Here is a 25,642-nt window from a genome sequence, read left to right as displayed (position 1 = left end):
AGAAGGATTTTATACTCATTAACTCAAGTTTTATCAGATAACCCATTTTGCTCACCCGTCACTGTGACGGGTGGGACCTACTTTGAAAAGCGTTAAAAGTATACTTTTATTCACAAAAGCAACGCGTTTTTAGCTAAAATAACCAACCTCAACCTAATTGTTACTTTCACAAAGTAAGACATCAAGAGTTTAGATACTTTTAGGGTAAACAAGAAAAAACTTTGTTTTATTGTGACGGGCGGGACGTGAGTTACGCATTGTGTAGACGCCCAATAAATCCTAACCATGAAACTTAATTTAAATTTACTTGCCACTGGTTTAAACAGCTTTAAATATATTTTCTTTTACACATATCACTTTCTCCATAATGTTTATTAAAAGCGCGAAATAGCGCTGCCAACTTAGGGTATATATATGCCACCTTAGACAACTGGTGCTAGGGGTACGTTTGGACACATATAAAATGCAAAAAAATGTCATAAAAAGGAAAAACTCATTGATTCATAAAATTAGGCATAATGTTCTATTCTCTAGATGTAGATTTAAATGTAAATTAAGCTATTTAAATTTAATGCCTGTGGTGTCGGTTTCGCTGGAATGACCCATATAGAACTGCGACCGCTATACATACATATCAAATACCTTCCTTAATCGTTCTATATCTTTCACAAGACTAACCACTCAATTCCTGCGTTTAAAAGTATGTCTATAACATTTTGAAAAGTTCATTGAACCAAAATCTTTTCGCTTTTGTAACTCATAAAACCGATGATCGTCACGGTACGTTCGAAGATATAAACCTATAAAAGAAATCTCTCGTAAAACGGCCTTGTGTTCTGTATAGGGTAGGTACAGTCAAGCTATTAAATATATTAGATACGGACAAAGTGCCAAAGATTACACGACTTTATTGCTCATACGTTAAGGTTGTTGATACATATTTTTGGCGATTCGTCCGCATCTATATTAAGAGCTTGACGTATGTACCTATTTTACCCTAGCCGACACAGAAACTGTTTTAGCGATATTGAATTGAATTAGAGACGGGATACGGACATAATCAAGGTTAATGATGAAAAGATTAAGTAGCGACAATGCTTCTGAACTTTGGCCTCTATTTCATTGGTTGTAATGATGAGCTAACCTATTTTAAGGCTTTTAAACAGCACAAGACTGCGATTTTGTGGATGACAAACCTTCATAGAAACACTGGAAAAGAAAAATACCTCCATATTGCGGATACTACGAGAATTCTAATAGGTATCTCATTGGTAAGCGTGCTCCACCGTAGACCGCATCATCACTTACCATCAGGTGTGATCGTAATCAAACTATTGCATCAATACTCATTATTTACGGTTTGATTAGCGATTTCTATCAACTATTGTCATCTTAGCACGACACTAAGATTAAGCAGCCTATGTTTTACTTTAGATTCCAATACTAAATTGCCCTGTAACGCGCTATGCCAATGGACCTCCAGAAGAGGTCTTCTTCGCTAAGGGTGATCAGGTGATCACCCACGAGGCCATCAAATGGCTGATTGAACTTAATTTTAATTTATGAATGTTTCTGTTTTTCTGTTTTTTGCCATACGACTAAATAAATAAACTAGAAACAAGTTAAAATCTAGAACTACGCTTCCTTAATGGCGGCACAGTCATCCATGCTGCAACATTATAAGATTTATAGGTAATTCAAAGTAACATTTTAGTTTAGGTACAATGTTACTATCGTGGCAACATTGAACGACCTAGAAGCAGGAAATGGGGCTAGTCACGTCTTATTTAAGCAGTAGAATTCCTAAAACATCAGAGTTCAGTACATCGCATCAATAACATGGTTTATACACACTCTCTAAATTCCATCAATGAATAATGTTCTCATTCCATTTCATCTCATTTTTCATCTGGAGCGTGCATAATGAAGTGTAAAAATATGGGCGTGTTCGATCTACTTAAAAATAGGAATAATATTCTTATACTTCGATCTCAATAGGTTGGAATCTACTTAGTCGAGAACTCGAAAGGGTGACAGTGATTTAGAAATTGATTCTAATAAGGATAACATCGAACTCCGATTATAGTAGCATAGCAATATATGAAGGTAAACGGACGTATTTTCTGTTTTTCTTTCTGCAAAATATACGCGACTAAGACTCTTATGTCTGTCTAATGTCAATAGACCCCATTTACTTCATCGACATACGTACAAACGGATATTATCATCATTCTCCTTGCGTTATCCTGTCATTCGCCACGGCTCTTGGGAGCCTGGGGTCCGCTTTGACAACTAATCCCAAGATTTGGCGTTGTAACTAGTTTTTACGAAAGCGACTGCCATCTGACCTTCCAACCCGAAGGGTAACTAGGCCTTATTGGAATTAGTCCGGTTTACTCACGATGTTTTCAACGGATATAATATTTCCCGTATTTGCAGAATACGTCCGCGGAAGGGATAAGCCGAGACAGGATTCTTTTCGCACGCCGGCGCCCGCGGCACCGCGCTCCAAAGACTTGGGGGACCTTTGATGAACGTGACATTGAGTAGGCTTTCAGGTGCTTAAAAATGAACGCCTTTTTACTAGCTTTTTTTCTCTTGGAGATTACTGGTTCTGCTTTGCACGTTGGAGTTACGCGAAATGGAAGATATGTCGCCAGTTTGACTTTTATTTAGTAAAACGTAAATTAAATTTCCATGTAGCTTATACAGACAATGAAGTAAGCAAGAGTAATAAGTAATGAGTAAGTTGTTTTAGAAGTACTCTTTAAAGGTGCCCTAGGTTACTGTTTCAAGATTATCTGCTACTCAAAAACAACTCAATTAGTAGCAGAGTTTTAAGAGGATGTATAAAATATAAAGGCAATAGCAAAAGTGCCCTTGTCATTTTGTGAAACTACAAGAGGTATCGACAGCATTGAAAGAATAAGCATGATGAGTACATCTGGTACATCACCTAATAGTCATGTTATTCAGCTTTTGGAATAGTTAAGTAATATTTTTTTAAAGCATTATCTATTGTTATTGTGATATAGGATCTATATATATAAAATTTATACAAACATATAGAATGCGAGCATTTTTTTTAAATAGTCATTATTAAAACTTTTAATATTTTGGTTTACCTAACAGAGAAGTGTATGGTTAAAGATGTGCTTTATAAATCAGTAAAGATAATAATAAAGGCTACCTCAGATAAATGTTTTTGTTGGTTCTATTCTGATAGACAACAATGGTTTAGTTTAGAAGGTCATTATGTAACAAAAACAATAGGGATCATCCATTAATTACATCACACCTAGAGGGGGGGGGGAGGGGGTCCACAAAATGTGACATGTTGTGACAGGGGGGAGGGAGGAGGTCGAATGTTTGTGAGTCACATACAAAATATTTGCAATATCTAAGTTAAAAAAAAACTATTTCAACTGAACCTCTGTGATAAAAATACAGAGTTGGCAACAGCTCAAGAAGATCAAGTTGGCTTAGTAGAAACTGTACAGAGTATAGCAGTTTTTGGTGGTGCAGCCGATGACCGCCGTCGCACTGAAGCTATAAGAAGCAGCAAAACCTTGGACGACTTACAGGCCGAATTGATTAAACGAGGATACCACATCAGTAGATCTGGGTTGTACTTAAGACTCCTTCCCAGGCGAGTTAACACAGAAGAAGGAAAAAGACATGTCGTAACAGTCCCTGTAAAACTATGCAGACCGGACACTACGCTTCATGCAAAACACATGGATGGCAAATTCTGTACAGCTACTATAAGAAACCTAGTCTCTAGCATCAATATTGGGTCCTGGGTAAGTTTTCTTTTTATCAATGGATGATAAGGCACGCGTGCCCTTGGGAATAACAGCTGCCCACGCTCAGGCACCTATATTGATGCACCTGGATTACCGGGTAACATTACCGGACCATGATTTTGTAGTAGCTGAAAGGCATAAGCTTATCCCTTCAGTGTACGCCGGCATCGTTATAAAGAAGGACGGAGAAGGAAAGCCAGAATCAGTGACACACTCCGGGCCTACATACGTAGCAATTCGAAGTGGCAAGCATTCTTCATCGAATGCAGAGACAGAGACTCACGCCACCGATGTGCATAAACTGTCAAATCTACCTGCATTCGAAAACTTAATGAGAACTAGAGATGTTTTGCGAAGCCCGTATTTGTTTTTACTTGTGACGGCGGACCCGACGAAAACCCGAGATATGAAAGAGTGATAATTTCAGCAATTCAGCATTTCAAAGATTTTGATCTGGATGCTATATACATAGCTACAAATTCTCCAGGTAGAAGTGCTTTCAATCGAGTAGAAAGGCGAATGGCACCTCTCAGTCGTGAACTGACAGGTGTTATCCTGAAACATGACGCTTTCGGTTCTCATCTGGACTCCAATAATAATACTGACTTAGAACTAGAAAAGCGAAATTTTGAAAGTGCAGGCATTGTCTTAGCCAACATTTGGAGCGAATTGGTTATTGACGACTTTCCTGTTATCGCCGAATACATTTCACCAACAATCACCAATCTGGACATTGAACAGGCCAAATTGCTTAAAAATGACGCTACTTGGTCTTGGTACGCAATTCACGTCCGTGAATCTCAATATTTGTTACAGATAGTGAAATGCGACGTTGCGGGCATGTTGCGGTGTTATTAAGACAAGGGTTTTTACCACCACCTGTTTTGATAAAACATACGGCAGAAGGGTATGGAACTGTAGGAACCGATGACACCGATGCTAAATTCGCCCCACTGTTATCGCAGTTGTCTTTGGATCTACGAGCGTCATCACTTTTCAAGCAGGTTCCGTACGATACATATTGCCCAAGTGTACAAGCGTACCTGTTCAAATGGTCTTTTGACATATGTGGCTTGTATCTGGCATCATACAAATCAGCTAACCTTCACATGAAGCAGGTACATAAAAAAAGAAACTATCCCTAGCTCGAAAATCCGGCCTCAAAGAATCGCGGCTAGACGGGCCAGGGAAATGCTTTGCTTGATTAAAAAAATTGACGACCGGTCTGGCTCAGTCGGTAGTGACCCTGCCTGCTAAGCCGTGGTCCTGGGTTCGAATCCCGGTAAGCGCGTTTATTTATGTGATGAGCACAGATATTTGTTCCTGAGTCATAGATGTTCTCTATGTATATAAGTATATAAATGTCTATGTAAGTATGTATATCGTCGCTTAGCACCCATAGTACAAGCTTTGCTTAGTTTGGGGCTAAGTTGATCTGTGTAAGGTGTCCCCAATATTAAAAAAAAAATAATAATAATGACGCATTGTGGTACGACGAAGGAGATGTGGACTCTAATAATGTCCCAGAATCTGTCGAGAGTGTGACAATCATCCCTGACATGACAGTCATCCACAACATGAAAGAATGGATGCAAAACCCGGACGGAGGAAGAGTGAGTGTTGAATTTTTTTAATATTGTTGATTTTCTCATTTTCTGTTCGTTAATTTTATAAATCATTTTAAGCAATCCCAATAAAAAGTTACTTTCAAAGTGTTTTGTGATTTTTACCTTCTTAAACTAAGAATCTAAATGTGACGTCACACTAGGGGGAGGGGTGTAGTTTAGTGTGACGACGTGTGACAAGGGGGGAGGGAGGGGTCAAAAAATCATGAAATTGGTGTGACGTAATTAATGGATGATCCCCTCCTCAGTTCTGCTCAATGATGTAAATGGACCAAACATGGAACCTGCTCCTTCTGGATAAAGAAGTCTGATAAAAAAGCGGCATACCACATTAAGACATATTAAAAAAAAAAAATTTGAAAAAACCCCCGACCGCGACATAGTGGATCGATTTATATGAAACATGGCTAAGAACACTCCCAACTAACTTAGCTTTCAAACAAAAAAATGAAATCGAAATTGGTTCATCCGTTCGGGAGCTACGGTGCCATAGACAGACACACACACAGACAGACAGACACACACACAGACAGACACGTTAAACTTATAACACCCCGTCGTTTTTGCGTCGGGGGTTAAAAATACACAATTTCACACCTAATTCAAACCAACTTAATGACAAAATGTAAATGATATAATGATGTAAACATTGAGGGGCCAAATGGTGTCAAAGCCGGCTTCTCCCTTACATGACCTGTTCGCTCACCACACCCTAATTAACAACACCTTGCCACTCCTTTGATAAGAAGTGCTTGATAAAACTATTAAGTTCGGTAACTGTGTGTTAATGTAATATATTTAGCATTTTGTTAAATGAATGCTGGAAGAATGACTTAAATTATATAAAAATATATAATTACTTATCAGGCAAACTGTGGTGCAGTTTGTTGGCAGAAAACTGTATGTTAACGAATGGAAAAAAATGTAACATTGTGAAATTTGGTTGCATAAGTGGAGTGTATGAATTTATAAGAGTTTTAAATACATTTTTTTGTGTCAACATTTTTATGGTGTATTACATATGCACATCCATGTTTTCTTACAGAATTTACCATTGATGCTAAATTTATATGTCCTACATTAGTTCAATAGACAATTTAGGGTTAAAAAAAAAAAAAAAATAATAATAATATTCGTGTTTTTATTGACTATTTCTCGATTACATAGAGGAAGAAACTTTACACTAACGAAGTTTTTCCAAACAGTCGAACTAAAGCCGGGAATAGCGCTAACAACAAGAAAACTAAAAAGAGCAGTGTCCAATTAGTTTGCCCGCTAAGCCGATTACGAAAAACTCGTTGCTACTTCCATCCTTCTAGCCCAAAGTGGACCCCGATAACTACTTATTGAAGCCATATTAAATTACCACGTACCTTAAAAGCCCAGTAATGCTGTTCTCACACAGTTGCACACATAAATTCGTCGGCACACACAAAATCACAAGATGCACTCACTCAACAACTGTACTCAATCCAAACTCACGGCACAAACACTTTATGAACAGTTTCCAATGGGATTATCAAGCATTGGAACATAACCCGCGCCTTTAGGGAATACTTTAGTTAGTAATAATCGCAGTTCATATATTTTTCGTTCAAATTTTAGCCGTCACTGCGAGAACGAACACGGCGTCGAAGGCGAGGCAAAAAGATCGTCGCGAAAGCAAGCATCACCTTTCCGCCCAAGTCATAGATAATGCAAAAGAGACTGGACAGCTCACTCAATGCCCCAACGCAGGCGCACTCAGTGTGACTTGACTTTACCGGTCTGTCACTGACAGGGTGTAGACTGTCACAGCAAGGGAAACTAGGTTTTAATATGATACAAAGCATTGATAGTTTTATAACAATATTATTTATTGGTTTTAATACAAAAAAGCAAATTGTTCAAAGGATGTGCGGAAATACATGTAGTATTTATTTTTAAGTATTATGTACAATGATTTATAAAGTACATACTATTATATTTCAACATTATTCCCTAGCTCTTCATAGGCCTACGTATTCACTCGGGAAGTACCATTTATTGGAATACAATATATTTTATAAATATACATTTAGCATTTCATTATGAATGATCAGATATCGATATCGATATCCTTGAAACAGTTCTTCAGTCTGTAATTTGCTAATCTTTGACAGAATGATGTCATACACCGGCATAGTTTAGTGAGGCGCAAGTAACAATTGTCTATGGCGTTGGGTTTTTATTTTAATCGATTTTTGGTACAGCACTACTCCGCAACAAGTGTGTTGCCAGATGTAATTTATTTATGTGGATTTGGTTTCTCTACTTGCCGCTAGATGGTATTAAAATCAAATAGAGAAATTGTGATATACTTATTAATGATAAAGTAATGATGTTTGTTCTGTTTTACTCTCATTGCTAATTTTTAATAATTATACTTAGATACAATACTAGACTTATATGCCATGTAAATGAAGTACATATTTTAAATATGATTTGTATTTTTCTTATACTGTTATATAGCTGGTGTTTAATATAATAATATTGATATAAAGATTATATCCGGATCATCTGTTTACGTGTTCTTTAACAGCCTAGCACCTAATTTTGTACTTTGTTTGGTTATACATATACATGTTATGAAAGATCGTCCAAATCGATCGACTGTTATAATTGTATTTATTGCGACCTCGTCCACCATATGTTAATTTTAAAAATATTGAAATCCCACCCTGTTTTCTTGGTTGCCCTGAAAACCAGCGCCGTGGCTAATACCAATTAGCCATTGGCATATGCTGAGTGGCATCCTTTTTGGTGACTTTAGTTTAAGATGTATATAGATTAAGGCTATTGTTGTTTTACTTGTATATTTTCACCAAATAAACGTTTTCTATTCTATTCTATTCAAATACCTAGGCTTCCATATAAGAGAGATAACCGTTATCTAATGTGATTGGCTTGTTTTTTCTCGGGTTAGAATAGTAAGAATTGTAAATTGTAATATCCTATGTGGGTATGTACCGAAATTAGGTAAACCATGCTATAAAAAAATAAAAGTCGTAAATTGTATTGTTCCATTTATTAATAGAAACTTGTAAAGGTATAAAAAAACATCCATCGTCTTTAATAAGAATATATCACAAATAAAATAAATACCAATTTTGCTGTCTAAGTTTCAACTAAGAATTATACTTATAAGCAAACCCTAATTTAATACTTATTGCTTAGAATACATGTATTTAAAATTTAATTCGAGGAAGTGCTAATGAATTTTAAGTAATATTAAACTAAATCCCACAACCAACCATTAAAAAAATACCTAAAATCCTAGAATATTATATGCTTGACATGTCGAAAACTTTTTTCAAGACATAACAAATACCTAGTTGTCAAAAGCACTTCCTCAAGACATGTTCACAGCTTATTTATTAACTACTAATAAATAAAAATAGGAAATATCAGAATAATAATAAAAACCTTTGGAGGTAATAGGAGAAAGTCTTACAGTGTTGAGTTTTAAATTCAACGACTATTATATTGGTTTAAGTAGTTTTTTTAATCAGCAGAAACTGTTGCAACGGGCGCTATTAAGCTTAGGTAGAGTAAGGCCGGCAACAGACAGTCTTAATTTTTATAATCTTAAAAAAAGATTTGTATGCAAACTGACATTGACAGGTCTGTAAGATTATGAAAATTAAGACTGTCTGTTGCCGGCCTAAAGCTAGGAACACACTACGCGGACGTCCGTCGTGAATCGACCGCGGACGGGAATCTGGACAATGGAAATACACATAACCGTGCAAACTATCGGTCGACGGACGCGGACGTGGCCTTGAGCGCACGGACATCCGATCGAAATCTGGCTCGCTGGATGTTTTATTCCGTGCACACTGATCGGTCGCGGTCGCGGTCGATTTACGACGGACGTCCGCGTAGTATGTTCCTAGCTTAAAAGTGGATAATAATTGCCCTAGGTGAGACTTCAATTCTGCCAATTCTGCTTTCCAGGGGCGGTGAGTTCGAGTAATCTGAGGCAGTAATTTTCAGCTTTTTAATGACTTTTCTTTTATTAAAAAATATAAAGTTCCCTTAGCACCAAAAAATAGTAGGTAGGTCGGATATACATATTATAGTCTGACAAACATTTATTATAACATACTTTGAGCATAATGCTTATTTCCGATACTAAATAAATTGTATAACACAAATTCTTTCTAAAGCACAGTTAGAATTTAAAAAAATGTACAATGAATTAGATCCATCATTTACCAGAAAAGTAGATATGTCAAACAAGTAGGTATGTCACTATTATTTTATCAACCATTTTTTTTTAGAATCTAATCGAATGACATGCGAAAATGAGACTTAATAAATAGCACATCTTTAAGAAAGAATACCTATTAGCAACATACTAATCCGAGATCCGAACCAGAAATTTGATCTTTTCTCCCTAGAAACACCACAAGCGGGCAAAAAATAAAAACTTGTGATCTATTCTATATCTCTCTACATTCATTTGATTCATGTTTAAAGAGGACCATTGGAAGTCTTTATTTTTTGATGATCCAAATCATATTATCCTTATTTTTGTAGATTTTTTACATTTGTCAAGTGGATTATATTATGCATTATCCTTCAACACAAAAATGGACCTTAAAATGCTCTAGACATGCCAATTATTGTTTGACGAAGAATGATGATCTAAATACGGATTATACGGACTATCAGTTAGCAATAGTTTACTTCCACTTAGGGTAGGTTGCATCAACCACATTTGACAGACACATCATCGTCCCGCAGCAGACGTCTATGGAACTTTCCATGCAATAAAATTTAACGAACGCTTTAACGGTGACAGACGGTTTAATGCAACCGGCCTCTAATCTAGAGAACATACTTCTACTACCCGTGTTTCTACACGGAGGGATGTATGCAGCGACCATCTTCTCGGTCTAACGAAACGAAACGAGATCTGCGTGCGACATAAAATTGTAGAATACCTATATTGAGGGCGCTACTTTCTATGTAACTGGTAATTGTAATTTTTGACATAAAACGTTTAAACATGGCAACACTTTTGTATGAATGTCAATAGTCACTAGAAAAAAGCGCGAAATTGAATTTATCTATGGAACGATCAATTCTAGTGACGGAAATGACTTGTCAGACTATTTTAGTTCCATTTCATTTAATTTCTACTATTTTATATCGCAATGTAGGCACGGCAGTTAAAACGCTCTAGAATATGGCCAGTTATTACTTGAAGAAGAATGATGATCTAAATACGGGCTATCAGTCAGCAATAGTTTACTTCCACTCAATCCAGAACTGGAGCTCTCGCTAGATGAGAACATACTTTTACTACCCGTGTAGAAAGAGAGGGATGTATGCAGTGGCTCCCTGCCTAGACGCCGTCTCGCTCTGACCAGCGAGACGAAAGCTACGGCGATCGCGCATAGGAATATGACCCCTAGGACGCAGAAGGCGAGGGCCATTTTTCCGGGAGACATGCAGATGGTTTTATCGCCTGGAGAGAATCCTCGGATTATCTCGTCTTCTTCGCTTTCGATTCTTCGTGAACCTGAAATCGGAAAAAAATATAATTAATTAAATTAATGAAATATGATTTTTATATTGATATGTACTACCACTCCTTTTCCATTCAAGTCAAGCAAGCTTTGACCGCTTAGACGGCCTCGTTCCTTCTAAGAATAACGTTACATTCCGAATGTAAGTGCAATTAGGTATTATACAATACAATACAATACAAATCCACTTTATTGCACAACCTCAGAAATGTACATAGGAACACACACATTACAATACATTTTATTAGAGAGATAAACAACAGGCGGCCTTATCGCTAAAGAGCGATCTCTTCCAGGCAACCTTTGGGTAGTGGAAAAATTATAGTCCGTATTTAGTTTTTAGGTAGACGAAAATTGGGAACATATCAAACGAAAGACTTGCTTGGTGTTTCGTTTGGTTTAATTTTAAGGAAACACAAATTCGTCCCCATTTTTTAGGTAGGTACTCGTACCTACGTGTTACCACTTATGTTATGTATTCGTTTCTTGGGATGTACCTACCTACATACTACCTACTACAACAATATACCTACCTACATTTGTAAATGCGCTAATATGTACCAGATTCTCGCTTGACGATTCTCACTACACCACTTGATGCATAGAAGAACTAATTTTGAATCTCTAGAAGTAGGTATTTTATGATTGCAACGCCTTGCAATCTACCAGAGGACATTTCCCTTTACACAGTTCTGTACCGAAGTTAGATGTACATAGTTTAGTTTTGCTCGATCAGGGAAAAACGAAAGCATGTCAGGTATTTTTAAACGCCAATATACCTACCTACATTTGTAAATGCGCTAATACGTATAGAAGGGCTACATTTTAAAGCTAGAAGTAGATTTTTTATGAAGCAGATTCTAGTTTCTTAATCCATACTAACCTCTTATAGAAGCCTCATCCTCCAGCTCAATATTAGGCGCCAGCACCTCAATGCTATTATACACCTCCAATCTATCTATCACCACGCCCTTAGCATCTTTATCCAACCTCGCTTTCCTCAACAACCCCTCCCTCGTCTGTTGAGGCCTTTGCAACGCCTTACAGTCTACTATAGGACATTTCCCTTTACATAATTCTATACCGAAGTTAGATGTACATAGTTAAGTTTTGCTCGATCAGGGAAAAACGAAAGCATGTCAGGTATTTTTAAACGCCAATAGAGGTATACCTACCTACATTTGTAAATGCGCTAATACGTATAGAAGGGCTACATTTTGAAGCTATACAAGTAGATTTTTTATGGAGCAGATTCTAGTTTCTTAATCCATACTAACCTCTTATAGAAGCCTCGTCCTCCAGCTCAATATTTGGCGCCAGCACCTCAATGCTATTATACACCTCCAATCTATCTATCACCACCCCCTTAGCATCTTTATCCAACCTCGCTTTCCTCAACAACCCCTCCCTCGTCTGTTGAGGCCTTTGCAACGCCTTACAGTCTACTATAGGACATTTCCCTTTACATAATTCTATACCGAAGTTAGATGTACATAGTTAAGTTTTGCTCGATCAGGGAAAAACGAAAGCATGTCAGGTATTTTTAAACGCCAATAGAGGTATACCTACCTACATTTGTAAATGCGCTAATACGTATAGAAGGGCTACATTTTGAAGCTATACAAGTAGATTTTTTATGGAGCAGATTCTAGTTTCTTAATCCATACTAACCTCTTATAGAAGCCTCGTCCTCCAGCTCAATATTAGGCGCCAGCACCTCAATGCTATTATACACCTCCAATCTATCTATCACCACCCCTTAGCATCTTTATCCAACCTCGCCTTCCTCAACAACCCCTCTCTCGTCTGTTGAGGCCTTTGCAACGCCTTACAGTCTACTATAGGACATTTCCCTTTACATAGTTCTATACCACAAGTTAGATGTAGTTTTGCTCGATCAGGGAATTTAAAGGCGGCGAAAGTGGTGATGGCGTGTTGGTATGTCATTATGTTTTTGAACATGAGCTCTGGGTCGGTTTTGGATTGTTTGAGGTGGGTGTTTTCGTCTAGGTTTCGTTGGGGGTCCACCTGAAATGGAGAAAAAATATAAGTACACAGACAATTTTATTGAACTTAGGTAGTAGGTTGTGTTACTCAACAGTGACTAGCTAAAAAATGCGTTTATTTTAAAGGTGACAGATTTCATACCTACATACGGCATGTACGCGCCAAGGGCTAAAAACATAAAGCAACTAACAAACACTTTGAAACAAAACATTACCGGCTCAAGGTCTGAGAAATCTATCTCCGTCCCTTTCTTATGGCGGTGGATAGAAGGGGTCGAGAATATGGACTCGTCGATAGGGCACCCGGCCTCGTCGAGGAGTTTCTGCGAGGCCTCCCCGAGGCCGTCGTGGGCTACGCAGTTGGTTATGCGGAGGCCGACTCCAACTGGAAGATAATGTAAGGAGAATATTAGGCTACTTACTATCAAAAGGCACAGCCTGGCAAGAGTAAGTAGAAATGGACCTTTTTAGGGTTCCGTAGTCAACCCTTATAGTTTCGCCACGGCTGTCTGTCCGTCCGTCCGTCCGCGGATAATCTCAGTAACCGTTAGCACTAGAAAGCTGAAATTTGGTACCAAAATGTATATTAATCACGCCGACAAAGTGCAAAAATAAAAAATGTAAAAAATGTTTTATTAGGGTACCCCCCCTACATGTAAAGTGGGTACTGTTTTTTTTTTCATTCCAACTCCAACGTGTGATATATTGTTGGATAGGTATTTAAAAATGAATAAGGGTTTACTAAAATCGTTTTTTGATAATATTAATATTTTCGGAAATAATCGCTCCTAAAGGAAAAAAAAGTGTGTCCCGCCCCCTCTAACTTTTGAACCATATGTTTAAAAAATATGAAAAAAATCACAAAAGTAGAACGTTACAAAGACTTTCTAGGAAAATTATTTTGAACTTGGTAGGTTCAATAGTTTTTGAGAAAAATACAGAAAACTACGGAACTCTACACTGAGCGTGGCCCGACACGCTCTTGGCCGGTTTTTTTTTATCAGCAACACTTACACATGTTCTCATACAATAGTTGCCACATGCAAAACGGTTTACACGGACGGTGGCGCCTGGCGCATCTATTATTTTCTACTCTTTTTTGTCAGGCTGTGCAGTCAGTACTTTTCGACCTTATGTGTTCGAAATAGAGTCGAAAAGTGGTGAACCACTTTCTTGGCTGACTGTACCAGGCCAAGCATTGGTCATAACTCATATACCAACGGCATACAGGGTGCCCGGTAATTAATGGACAACCTTTTATCCACCAAGAGGGCACCTTATACTGGTCCAGAAAATCGACTTTAAGGTTTAGTAAAAGTCGCTTGGTTTTCGAGATTTTCACACTTTTTAAAATTTCAATGGATATTAACGGGCAACCTTTTAACCACCAAGAGGGCACCTTATAGTGAGGTTTTCGAGATTTTCACAATTTTAAAAATTTTAATACTACCTAAAATTTTAAAAAGTGTGAAAATCTCGAAAACCAGGCGACTTTTACTAAACCTTATAAGTCGATTTTCTGGACCAGTATAAGGTGCCCTCTTGGTGGTTAAAAGGTTGTCCATTAATTACCGGGCACCCGGTATAATGAAAGTAGGGGAAGATTGCAAAAAAGAAACTGTTACCTTAAATTGCCAAGACTTTCAGTGGTGCATATTAGAGGAGATCGTAATCTGGTCTACATGGAGTGCAATTGAATTTCGTTTACAGTCTAGGTCCAGGTGGCAAGAGAAAAGCGTTGGCGTTTAAGGAATCCAGCGGTCATGGATTTTTCCAGCAGTCTACGAGTATCTTTGAAGAGTTTTAAAGCTAGAAAATTAATTCTGAGACTCTTAAGAGTCTCTGTACCGTTCGTAATCTGGAAACAGTGTTACACACTGGTTGAAAATCTTTCTCTTAAGAACAAGGGGGAGGTATATTTACCGGAAGCGTGCACTGGATTAGTAGCTTCCTGGGCTAAACGACCTCAACAGTGGCGGGTTCATTTGGTTGTCATAGCTGGTACTTAGTTCCATCCAATCTACGACTAGCTGACTCCATCCAACGTAGATCCTACATGATTAACCAGGCATCATGCATTGGATGAGCTACCTCAGCGGTGGGTTCACTGGTTGCTGGTACTAGCACAATCTAGCGGAGTTCAGCAACTGGTGACTATCTTACCAGGAAGCGTGCACTGGATCAGTAGCTTCGTCGGCTGCCCCACTTCGACCGTGGCTGGTTCATTGGTTGGCATAGCTGGTACCAGCTCCATCCACGCCCGAGCTGATTCCATCAGCCATTCACGCTGTTCCATCTCAGCCGGGTTCACCCAGCCTTGGCGATTGCGACCGGTTCTGGAATGTACAAGATTAAGGCTGAGTCTTGACCCATCATGACGAGAAACGAGCTTAAGGACGTCGAACTTAAAGATATGTTTTGCAGGAGAACGAGAAGCTATGAAGAGAGAAGTGTGGGAGGGAGGCCGGGACAGTAACCTGCAGCTCCAACTCTACTTTCAGCGTAGTGATGTATTAAAGCATTAACACTCGCGGTCCAAATCCCTCATAACAGAAATGAAAATCACCTTTTCGAATGGCTGATGTGAAAATGAATGGCAATAATCTATAATCTAATATTTACCTGGTCTTTTTAGCTTCCTGTCCAATCATCTCTCGCAGCTTTGAGTTGATGACGCCCTCGAGAGCCGAGCTGTTGATACGAACTGCACGCGGTTGCAGTTTGCACCTGAGAATATAATAGAACCTTGTTAGGTAAAATGATTTCACAACTTTCTTTGGGTTCATAGATAAAAGGTCGTATTTTAATCTCAGATATTGAGTTGGCTACTCACACTATTTCCTGTATTACAATGAATAAATCTTCTCTTCTCTTCAGCATTCGTACGATTAGTTCCCGGGTAAACGAAATACTTTGTATTCTAAAGTTCGGTATTCTATATCTAAATACAATATCTTCCCAGTTTTTTTATGCGATACGAGGCCGATGCGAGGTCCATGGACACCCGAAAAACCAGAAGCTTGATTCCAACACTGTAGTGACTATAAAACTAAATTCACTTGTCTCAATTTCCTGATCTGAATAAAGAGTTAAAGAGAGCAAAGGCTAGGTGATCGATTAGCTAAAGGACTAGGACCGTTATTCAGTTCAAAGTATAGTTTAGCTGACTAGACTGGCGTCAAGTCGTCATTCTGTCAAGGATGTACTCATCTAACTACGAGCTCCTAATCTGTAGACTGCTGTAACATACGGTCCATCTGCACAACCAACTCTGCTGTATAATAAAATTGGTCGTCGCTGGTCGTGTTCAAAGTTGAGCTCCTGTCGCCACAAGCATTGGTAAGATAGGTATATGGAGATTTGGAGAGACACAGTAGTCTAGTCATAGCTCAGACCTTTGTGAAGTGGCAGAGATTGCTAGTTGCCGTCTCACCTGCTTACTGCTCAAGGTCCTGATCACTGGACTGCTGTAACATGCAGCGGTGGGATGCACAACCAGCTCCACTGTATAGTACAGCTGGTCGCCTCTGGTCGTGTTCAGAGTGGAACTCCTGACACCGCAAGCATTGGTCGGAGAGACAAGGTATCATAGCTCGGATATTTCCAACTGAACAGTGACAGAGTCAGCACTTGTGCTAGGTGCTATTGCTACGTACGTATACCTAATAGGTACATCATTTTCTCACCTGACCACAAGCTCCTGATCTGTGGACTGTTGTAACATACGGTCCATCTGCACGACCAACTCCACTGTATAATATAACTGGTCGTCGCTGGTCGTGTTCAGAGTTGAGCTCCTAACGCCGCATGCATTCGTGGGTAGGTGGAGAGACACCTTCGTTTTGTGGTTGCCTGAAAATGATAAATACATTTTGTAGCAATACATACATTAAAAAATACATTTTGATAAATACATTTTGTATTAGAAGCGCTGGTGGTCCAGCGGTAAGAGCGTGCGATTTTCAATCCGGAGGTCGCGGGTTCGAAACCCGGCTCGTACCAATGAGTTTTTCGGAACTTATGTGCGAAATGTCATTTGATTTGCCAGTCGCTTTTCGGTGAAGGAAAACATCGAGGTTTCAATCAATCAATCAATTCTTTATTTTGTATTCATACCGTAGGATTGCCTATCAAAATTGATAATACTTATATCCGGGAAAAAATGTTGGACTTTACATCGCATCTTTCGCAGGCTTGTCTTCGTAGTTTTTTTTTTATTATGAATGGGCTTACTCTTGACCACAGAGTAAGTTTTAGGTACTCTGACTTCATTCATTGCTTACTGTTTACTGCCAAGTGCCTAGCTTGAACTAGCATTAAACAGATTTTAAAAACTTGTCATATCTAACGATGCATGTCACTTGTCCAAAGAAATTTAGCGGTAATCTACCTTGCACCCTACACTCCCTAGAAAAGTCCTTGCTAAACAGTAGCCCCTTGAACGGCTGCGCCATTTCCAGCGCCACGGTAAAGGCGCCGCGGTCGCACGTTGTGCTGACGTCGATCACGCGATTCTGTGCGCGAGCGCACGTCAGCGCGAGGAGTGAGAGCGCGACCTGCGCGCGCCACATGGCGAGGTCTGGGGACAACAGGAAATAATATTTATTACAGGATTTATTTCAAAGTTGGAAGAGGAATAAATGTCCCTAAAATATCCGTCGTAGATAGAAAAGTTCCCAAAAAATTTAGGAATATTTCGTAGGAAATTTAAAATGACACTTTCATTTTGGAAACGGACAATTTCGAACCCCAAGACGGCACATCTGCTAGATCATGGCAGTGTAAACAGTCCAAGTCTATTTTATTTGTTGGTTTTTGGCAAAATAAATTAGAACTAGACCGAGATACAAAATTACCGTTTGAGCTAAGGGTGCCTAGAAAAGCAAGGCTACATAATCTATCAAGCAACTCTAAAATGGCAAAAGTACCGGTAGGGTTCACAGTTTACGGTCGTAACTTTATGTTATTTTACCTTTTTGTTGCAAATCATTCAATATACCTATTTGCATTGTCTACAATTAACTTTGCACAAAAATGCAAAAGGACACATTACAAATTACAATGTCAAAGAACCACAAACAAAAAAAGAATAACCAACTAAGCCACCATGCCGAGTCGTTCAGAATGATTTTGCGGTTAAGCGGTCCGAAACGGATATTAGGGTAATTTGCGACCTAGACTAGATTTATAAATGGCGGGAAAAGGTAAAAATGAACGCAAATTGCTTTCGCTTCTTGGATACATTGTTGCTAATGTTGTCGTTGACGTTAGCTGTACCTACAATCTTTAGTTTAGTTGCAGAGACAATGCCTTCTCTACTTGGATTAAATGAATCTTCTGAAAACGTTCTTCGATTGAATTGTTTAAGGCCCATGTTTGGTGAACCCAACCCTTAAACGTGTAAAACTTGACGCCTTATCTTGCCGGTCGCCGATTAACGTTACTAACTTCCTATCAGATATGTAGTTGAAGCCTAAAAAAGATTTTCCATCAGAGATGCATGTGATCTTATCTTCTTATGCATATGGAGCGCATACCCATACGCAAGCAGCATATGTATAAGGACTCTTGGAACAAGGAGCGTCCCAGAAGGTCGTCTTGGTCGTCCGGTGCCGGTGTTTGTAAGATTTACCTATCAATCGTCATACTCACCTTGATTGCCAGGAATAAATGGGAACGTATAATGAAAGTATATCCACTCGTCCCCATCGACCAGTCTAATAATTTACCTCACGAAGCGTGAGAAAGGGGTTCAAGAGAACGTCGGTTGTACCATATTTGCAAAATAAAATACCTTCTAGCCTCTTTCGCTGAAATGCAGCTATTGTTCAATTTATATAAACTGAGATCATAGACAATTAAACGCAGGCCATAGAAACAAAGGCATCCATTTCCTCTGCTCTCGTGTCTATGGTAGACTTTAACGGACCGTTAAGTGGCCGGCAGATACCCCACTTCGATTAGATGGTTAGTAGAAATTAAAACAGCTTTGAACTATTTAGGCCGGTGCAAACCGTGACGGATTCGGTATATGATAGTTTGATAAGTATACCTATAGATGTTGCGAAAAGTTTCAAAAAATTTGGAAAAAATTCTTGGAAATCTCAGAAAATGTCAAGGAATTATTAGGGATAGTCTCATTTTGATAACATTTATATTTTTGGAAATGGTCCAGCGGCAAATTGGCTTCAATTCATCTGATCAGTCAGTTTAAATAAGATAGTAATAAACCGTTCATCTTCCGATATATTTTCAATTTTCCTGGAAGAAATAGGTACATAGCTAAGATAGCTTTAAGCGATAGAGACCTATATAACGACATTAGAGCCTGTTATAACATTAAATAAGTGATTTTCTGTAGCAAAGCAGTCCGTATACAATGAGCATTTATTACAGTAACTTTGTGTTTGAACTGTTTGACTTGCAAACGACTCGCTTACATTTTGCATCAGACAACGCACATATCACAAAGTTTACCGGAAACCACTATCCCATAGCTTAATTACATAAACAGTTACGTGTTGCGTATTCATTACCAGTAATTATCTGTCGTGCGAGAACGTTGGCAGTCATTGTTTGTCGACGCACTTTGAGAATAATCTCTTTCGTAGTATGAAAATAGCAAGGCACTGGTCGCATCAAAAGCGAAATGAAATAGAGGTATCTTTATTTGCTTGAATATGGTAACAAGGTAGGTCTTATGGCTAAGTTTCCATGCATATTCAACGTGCATGCAGGCGTGCAAATTTTTAACATTTTAATATTAATTAAATAATTTTTCTCATGCACATTGAATAAATAAATTACAAATTGATTAGATGTCCTGCAAGTTCTAAATTTCTAAATAAACTAAAATGATTTTAAATGTCAAAGGTTTACAATAAATAATAAATTAAAAGTAGTAAATCGGAATTATTAACGAGTAAGCGATGAGATATCGACGAAATAAACGATATTCGCTCCAGTATAAATAAAAAATTTGAAAAAAAACCCCGACCGTGACATAGTGGACCGATTTTTTAGGGTTCCGTAGTCAACTAGGAACCCTTATAGTTTCGCCATGTCTGTCTGTCCGTCCGTCCGTCCGTCCGTCCGTCCGTCCGTCCGTCCGTCCGTCCGCGGATAATCTCCGCAACCGTTAGCACTAGAAAGCTGAAATTTGGTACCAATATGTATATCAATTACGCCGACAAAGTGCAAAAATAAAAAATGGAAAAAAATGTTTTATTAGGGTACCCCCCCTACATGTAAAGTGGGGGCTGATATTTTTTTTCATTCCAACCCCAACGTGTGATATATTGTTGGATAGGTATTTAAAAATGAATAAGGGTTTCCTAAGATCGTTTTTTGATAATATTAATATTTTCGGAAATAATCGCTCCTAAAGGAAAAAAAAGTTGCGTCCCCCCCCTCTAACTTTTGAACCATATGTTTAAAAAATATGAAAAAAATCACAAAAGTAGAACTTTATAAAGACTTTCTAGGAAAATTGTTTTGAACTTGATAGGTTCAGTAGTTTTTGAGAAAAATACGGAAAACTACGGAACCCTACACTGAGCGTGGCCCGACACGCTCTTGGCCGGTTTTTTTACAACATGGCTAAGAACACTTCCGACTAACTCAGCTTTCAAACAAAAAAAAAAACTAAATCGCCACAGACAGACACACACGCACACAGACAGACAGACAGACACGTCAAACTTAACACCCCGTCGTTTTTGCGTCGGAGGTTAAAAAAAACCGGCCAAGAGCGTGTTGGGCCACGCTCAGTGTAGGGTTCCGTAGTTTTACGTGTTTTTCTCAAAAACTACTCAACCTATCAAGTTCAAAATAATTTTCCTAGAAAGTCTTTATAAAGTTCTACTTTTGTCATTTTTTTCATATTTTTTAAACATATTATGGTTCAAGAGGGGTGGGGGGGGGGACACACTTTCTTTTTCCTTTAGGAGCGATTATTTCCGAAAATATTAATATTATCAAAAAACTATTTTAGTAAACCCTTATTAAGTTTTAATAACCTGTACGTGATTGATATACATATTGGGACCAAGCTTTCTAGTGCAAATGGTCACTGAGATTGTCCGGACGGACGGACGGACAGACAGACATGGCGAAACTATAAGGGTTCCTAGTTGACTACGGAACCCTAAAAATAGAGCGAGCGATTTGTAGTTTATCGTTAGGCGACGAACTTATAACTCGCTCGCGCAAGCATAGTCTCTTTTATATCTACACGGGAGCGACTATCTTTTGTCCGTTTCTATCACATAGCTCATATATCCTTATCTCTAGAACTCTAAAGAAAAGGATGCATATAGTTTTCTTTGTTCTTATTTACTGACAGACTTGTTTGACAGAGTATAGCTTACTCGCTTTTGTTGGGACCAGTGCCTGAGTGCCTATGCCATGAGAACTTCTAAAGATGAGTATCCCAATTTTGTTTGGAGTCGATTAGTTATCTAGTGTAGATAAGAGATGTCGCTTATCGTAAAATTGATGGTTGAATAAAAAGACAAAAGATGAAGGCGACATGGCGACAACGCCGTTATTAGGTACTAAAAGGTGTATTTTTGCATTATATGGCCTGTTTTTAAGTTGAAAGATGTGTAACAGGCGTCTCATCAGTCTCATGGTATAGTTTCCTACTTAATATTGAAAGTTGGAGATAACAAGGTACCCATATAGATGGCTCTATGGGTACCTTGTTATCTCCAACCTTATAACACAATCTTATATTGGTATGGACCAAGGTAAGTTAGCAGCGATTTTTACTAGTTTTGACAGCCTCGCTGGTACCTACAAATGTTATTAAAGAGTAAACGCCATGAAGGGAAAAAAATGTTATGTTCTGTTTAAGTCGCAAAAGCTATCTAAGACGGATTCCGTTTTTGTCCCGCCAATAATATTATCGTTTATTGTCAAAATCTGTGTCTAATTTTCTGCTTCGCTAACAAAAGGGCCGTGTTTTATAGAGTAGATTAAAACCATGGTCTACCGTTAAGACGATTCAATACCGTGTAGGTCAGTAGTGTACCGGTAAATAAGCGCGTTCCATGAAAATCGATAAAAGCATAAACTCATGAAATGAACACACCATGGAAACAAAACTAAGTCATGAATGTGAAATGAAAGCATTTAATACTGACCACCATATCGCTTACAATCTCTATACTTTAAACGTTATAGCTTACACAGTAAGGTTTACAATTTCATGTGTTCTAGATTGAGAGAATGACAATGCAAGTGTGGCGGTATGGATTGTGACCCAATAATCGATTAGATGGGTTTCGGATAGACGTATTAGGGATAGTAGGTTACGGGTGACCTTCAAAGGTAGTGAAATTGATTCTCTAATACTTTGTCCTAAATCGTGCGTTTTGGAAAATGACTAGGTACCACCTAGGGTCGGTTGCATCAAACAAACCGCCCGTTATCGTTTAGCGTTCGCAAAATTCTTTGTATGGGAATTTCCATAGACTTTTGCTGTGTGAGATTGCCCTTAGTAAAATTCGTAGGTATAGGCAAACACATATATAACTCCGTATAGACTGATAAAGTCTAAGAAGAAAACGTACCTCAGTACCTTACAGAAAAAGGTACAATGGCCTAGATGGCATTACACCTTTGGGGTGCGCTCAGCTAGATGGTGCTAATATTAATATTTGACATTTTAAAACATATGGGCCAAATTGTCAAAACTGTGGTTCAAAAGTTTTAAGCCTGTGTCGAGAGATCAGTCTATGCACTGTGATTACACATTTTACTTTGACAGTAACTCTCTATAATACTCGATCCTCTTTGGTATAGGTAAAAGTAACATGGGATAAGGTAAGATGAACACTGGGGCAAGACTAGCACTTCAAACAGTTGTAGGAAACCCTCATATTAATCTCTTCTCCCGGGTCCCATTCTTATTTCTCTTAACCTGACAAGAGCTTTATGACAAAAAAAAAGACTAATTAATTTTCACCTCACTAGCTCGGAAAGGACTTTTTTATTCTTTAAAAACAGATAGCAAAATCGCATTTTATCCACAAGAGTGCAAAGAATATTTGAAATCCGAACTTGTCATTAGTTACTTTTTTAAATATAATTTCTTGTAAAGGCATGTCCCAGACAGGACAATTTTCTCCCTGTGCTTAAATTGTCTCAACAAATCATGTGATGTGAACGTAAAAATAATTTCATATCGAATTGTATCCGACTAAAAACATAAAATTCAAACAATTTTATAACATGATTTTACCATAAAACACTTGAAATCGTACAAGAAATTGTATTTTTGACTCTTCCATTGTACTTATTCAGAACGCACCTTAAGTAACATTGCAATCTCAAAACGCGTGAAACGGAACGCACCCAAATAGATTTTTCTTCTTGATTCTTAATTTGAAACTTTTGTGGTGTCGGTCGGTGCAAATTGACTTATTTCTGTGCAATTATGTTCCAGTTGTTTTTATTGCGTGTTTCCTCGCTTTAGTGAGGTGAAAAGTTATGTGTTACACACGGGATGCAAAGTTATTTTACCTCGTGTGTATTGCAACACTCTCTGCGCTCAGGATTCTTTATTTGAACTACTCGCTTCGCTCAGGATTCTATTTTCGAACCACTCGCTTCGCTCGTGGTTCAACCATAGAAGTAAGTAAGTAAGTAAGTAAGATCTTTATTGCAAACCATGGTATTTACATAGATGTTACAAATTGTGGATAGTTACACATGGACCCCGGTGGGGTGTAGCAATTTTTCTTATAACTAGTTTCTATAATAGGTATACAGAATTACACACTAACTTAAGGAGCTTTTATGATAAAAGCCATAGTATAGTAAGTATGTATTAAAGTTGAGTGTACAACGCGACCACATAAGATATTAAGTAATTAAGTATTTGTTTCTTCCATGAATTCTTTAACGGTATAATAGGTTTTTTCTATCAGATGTGTCTTAAGTTTTGAGATGAACAAGTTCTTGTTCTCAATGTTTTTTAGATCTGTGGGTAATTTGTTGTAGATTTGTATTGCTTGATAATAAGGACCTTTTTTGTATATTTCTAGAATAGGTTCTGGAAGTAGGAGTTTATCTTTTCTGCGTGCACTTTTGTTGAACTCGAACAGATGAATATTGTTTCTGACAAAGGTAGCGGTTTCCAGGATGTACAAAGAAGGTAGTGTTAGTATGTTTAGGGCCAGAAAGTGTGGTTTGCAGGTTTCTAACTGTTGTATATTTACTAATATTCTAATGCATTTTTTTTGTAGGAGAAATAGTTCGTTTGAGCCGGTACTATTTCCCCATAGTAATAAGCCATAGCGAAGCCAAGCTTCAGCATATGCGTGATAGACTGATAAAGCGCATGACATGTTTGTGTTAGATTTAATTATGGTCAACGCGAAGAGAAAAGAAGATAATTTAGAGCAGATTTTATCAACGTGACTTTTCCAATTGAGATGTGAGTCTAATGTAAGGCCTAATAGGTTAAATTCTGAAACTTCTTCTATATTCAAGTCTAGTAAAAGAGTTGTTAAATCAGTAGCTTGTTTTTGATAAGGTCTAAATTGGATTATCTTAGTTTTGTTCGTATTTATTTGTAAGTTATGGTCCTGTAACCATTCAGAGATGTCATTGAAAGTCTTCTTTATATAGGAGTAATCACTGGAGTAGTTTTCATGGCTGAAAAGACACGATATATCGTCAGCGAATAATATACACTTGTGAGAGGATATTTTTGGTATATCATTAATATATATTAAAAATAGAACACAACCTAACACGCTGCCTTGGGGGATTGATGTATTTATTGTTTTCCATTTTGATTGATAATTTTGTATTTGTTCAGAGTCAGCGTGGTGATGTTGAATTTGTACATATTGTTGCCTATTTTTCAGGTATGATTGTAGCCAAGCGTGAGTATATCCGCGGATTCCAATTTCATATGATTTATGTAGTAGGATTGAATGTGAAACTCTGTCGTAGGCTTTGGACATATCCAATAGCAGGCCTATGGCATACTTTTTATTTCTCATACAATCCAGAATGCCTTGGACGTAATTATACACGGCTAGGGTGGTTGAGCGTTTTTGGCGGAACCCGAATTGATTCTCGTGTAATAATTTGAATTTCTCCAGGAACTTGTATATTTGATCTGCTATAAGTTTTTCATATATTTTTGATATGGTTGGTAGAAGGGCTATTGGTCTATAGTCCGCTGGGTTGTGGTTTTTACCTCCTTTCTTTAGGATGGGCTTAACTACGGTGATTTTTAACTTGTCAGGAAAGCAAGATTTCTCAAAAGATTGGTTTATTAGCTGTGTAATGGGTCCTGATAGTTCGTGTTTGCATTCTTTTATTAAAATTGGCGGGATTTCATCGAATCCGCAGGTTAATTTATTAGGTAGGTTTTGGATGGTTTTGAGTACTTGTAACTCGGTGACAGGGTGTAGGAACATGGAGTTAACGGTGGGATCGGGGCTGGGACGACCACGCGGGGATTTAAGGCCGTCTGTTCCATTGCTGTCTAGTTGTTGCTCACCTATGGATGTAAAATATTCATTGAAGATGTCGGCTATTTTCTGGGGGCACTTTGTTTTAGTGTCTTGGTAGTGTAACTCTATATTTTTGTGTTTTTTGTTAGTGTTTTTCCCGGTAATTTGTTTAAC

At 38.1% G+C, this 25,642-nt stretch overlaps 2 protein-coding genes across 2 annotated transcripts in view; both read right to left on the bottom strand.

The window, feature by feature from the left end:
* Nucleotides 1-7,115, bottom strand: part of LOC125235280 (spectrin beta chain) — a 101,175-nt gene extending 94,060 nt beyond the window's left edge. Inside the window, exon 1 of the mRNA XM_048141789.1 lies at nt 6,805-7,115. The gene's annotated coding sequence lies outside the window, so the exon portion shown is untranslated. The remainder of the gene's footprint in view (nt 1-6,804) is intronic.
* A 2,124-nt stretch (nt 7,116-9,239) lies between these two features.
* LOC125235610 overlaps nt 9,240-25,642 on the bottom strand; it is an 87,651-nt gene continuing 71,248 nt past the window's right edge. Inside the window, exons 2-10 of the mRNA XM_048142208.1 lie at nt 17,383-17,571; nt 16,679-16,844; nt 15,615-15,719; nt 15,156-15,328; nt 13,208-13,377; nt 12,740-13,014; nt 12,264-12,409; nt 11,870-12,082; nt 9,240-10,979 (exon numbers count right to left, since the gene is read on the bottom strand). Coding sequence (XP_047998165.1) covers nt 10,627-10,979; nt 11,870-12,082; nt 12,264-12,409; nt 12,740-13,014; nt 13,208-13,377; nt 15,156-15,328; nt 15,615-15,719; nt 16,679-16,844; nt 17,383-17,563 — 1,782 coding nt within the window. The 5' untranslated portion in view covers nt 17,564-17,571 and the 3' untranslated portion in view covers nt 9,240-10,626. The remainder of the gene's footprint in view (nt 10,980-11,869; nt 12,083-12,263; nt 12,410-12,739; nt 13,015-13,207; nt 13,378-15,155; nt 15,329-15,614; nt 15,720-16,678; nt 16,845-17,382; nt 17,572-25,642) is intronic.

This window comes from Leguminivora glycinivorella, chromosome 17 (assembly GCF_023078275.1).
Source record: "Leguminivora glycinivorella isolate SPB_JAAS2020 chromosome 17, LegGlyc_1.1, whole genome shotgun sequence".
NCBI classification, from domain to species: Eukaryota; Metazoa; Arthropoda; class Insecta; order Lepidoptera; family Tortricidae; genus Leguminivora; species Leguminivora glycinivorella.
This window is presented reverse-complemented; position numbering and strand designations above follow the sequence as displayed.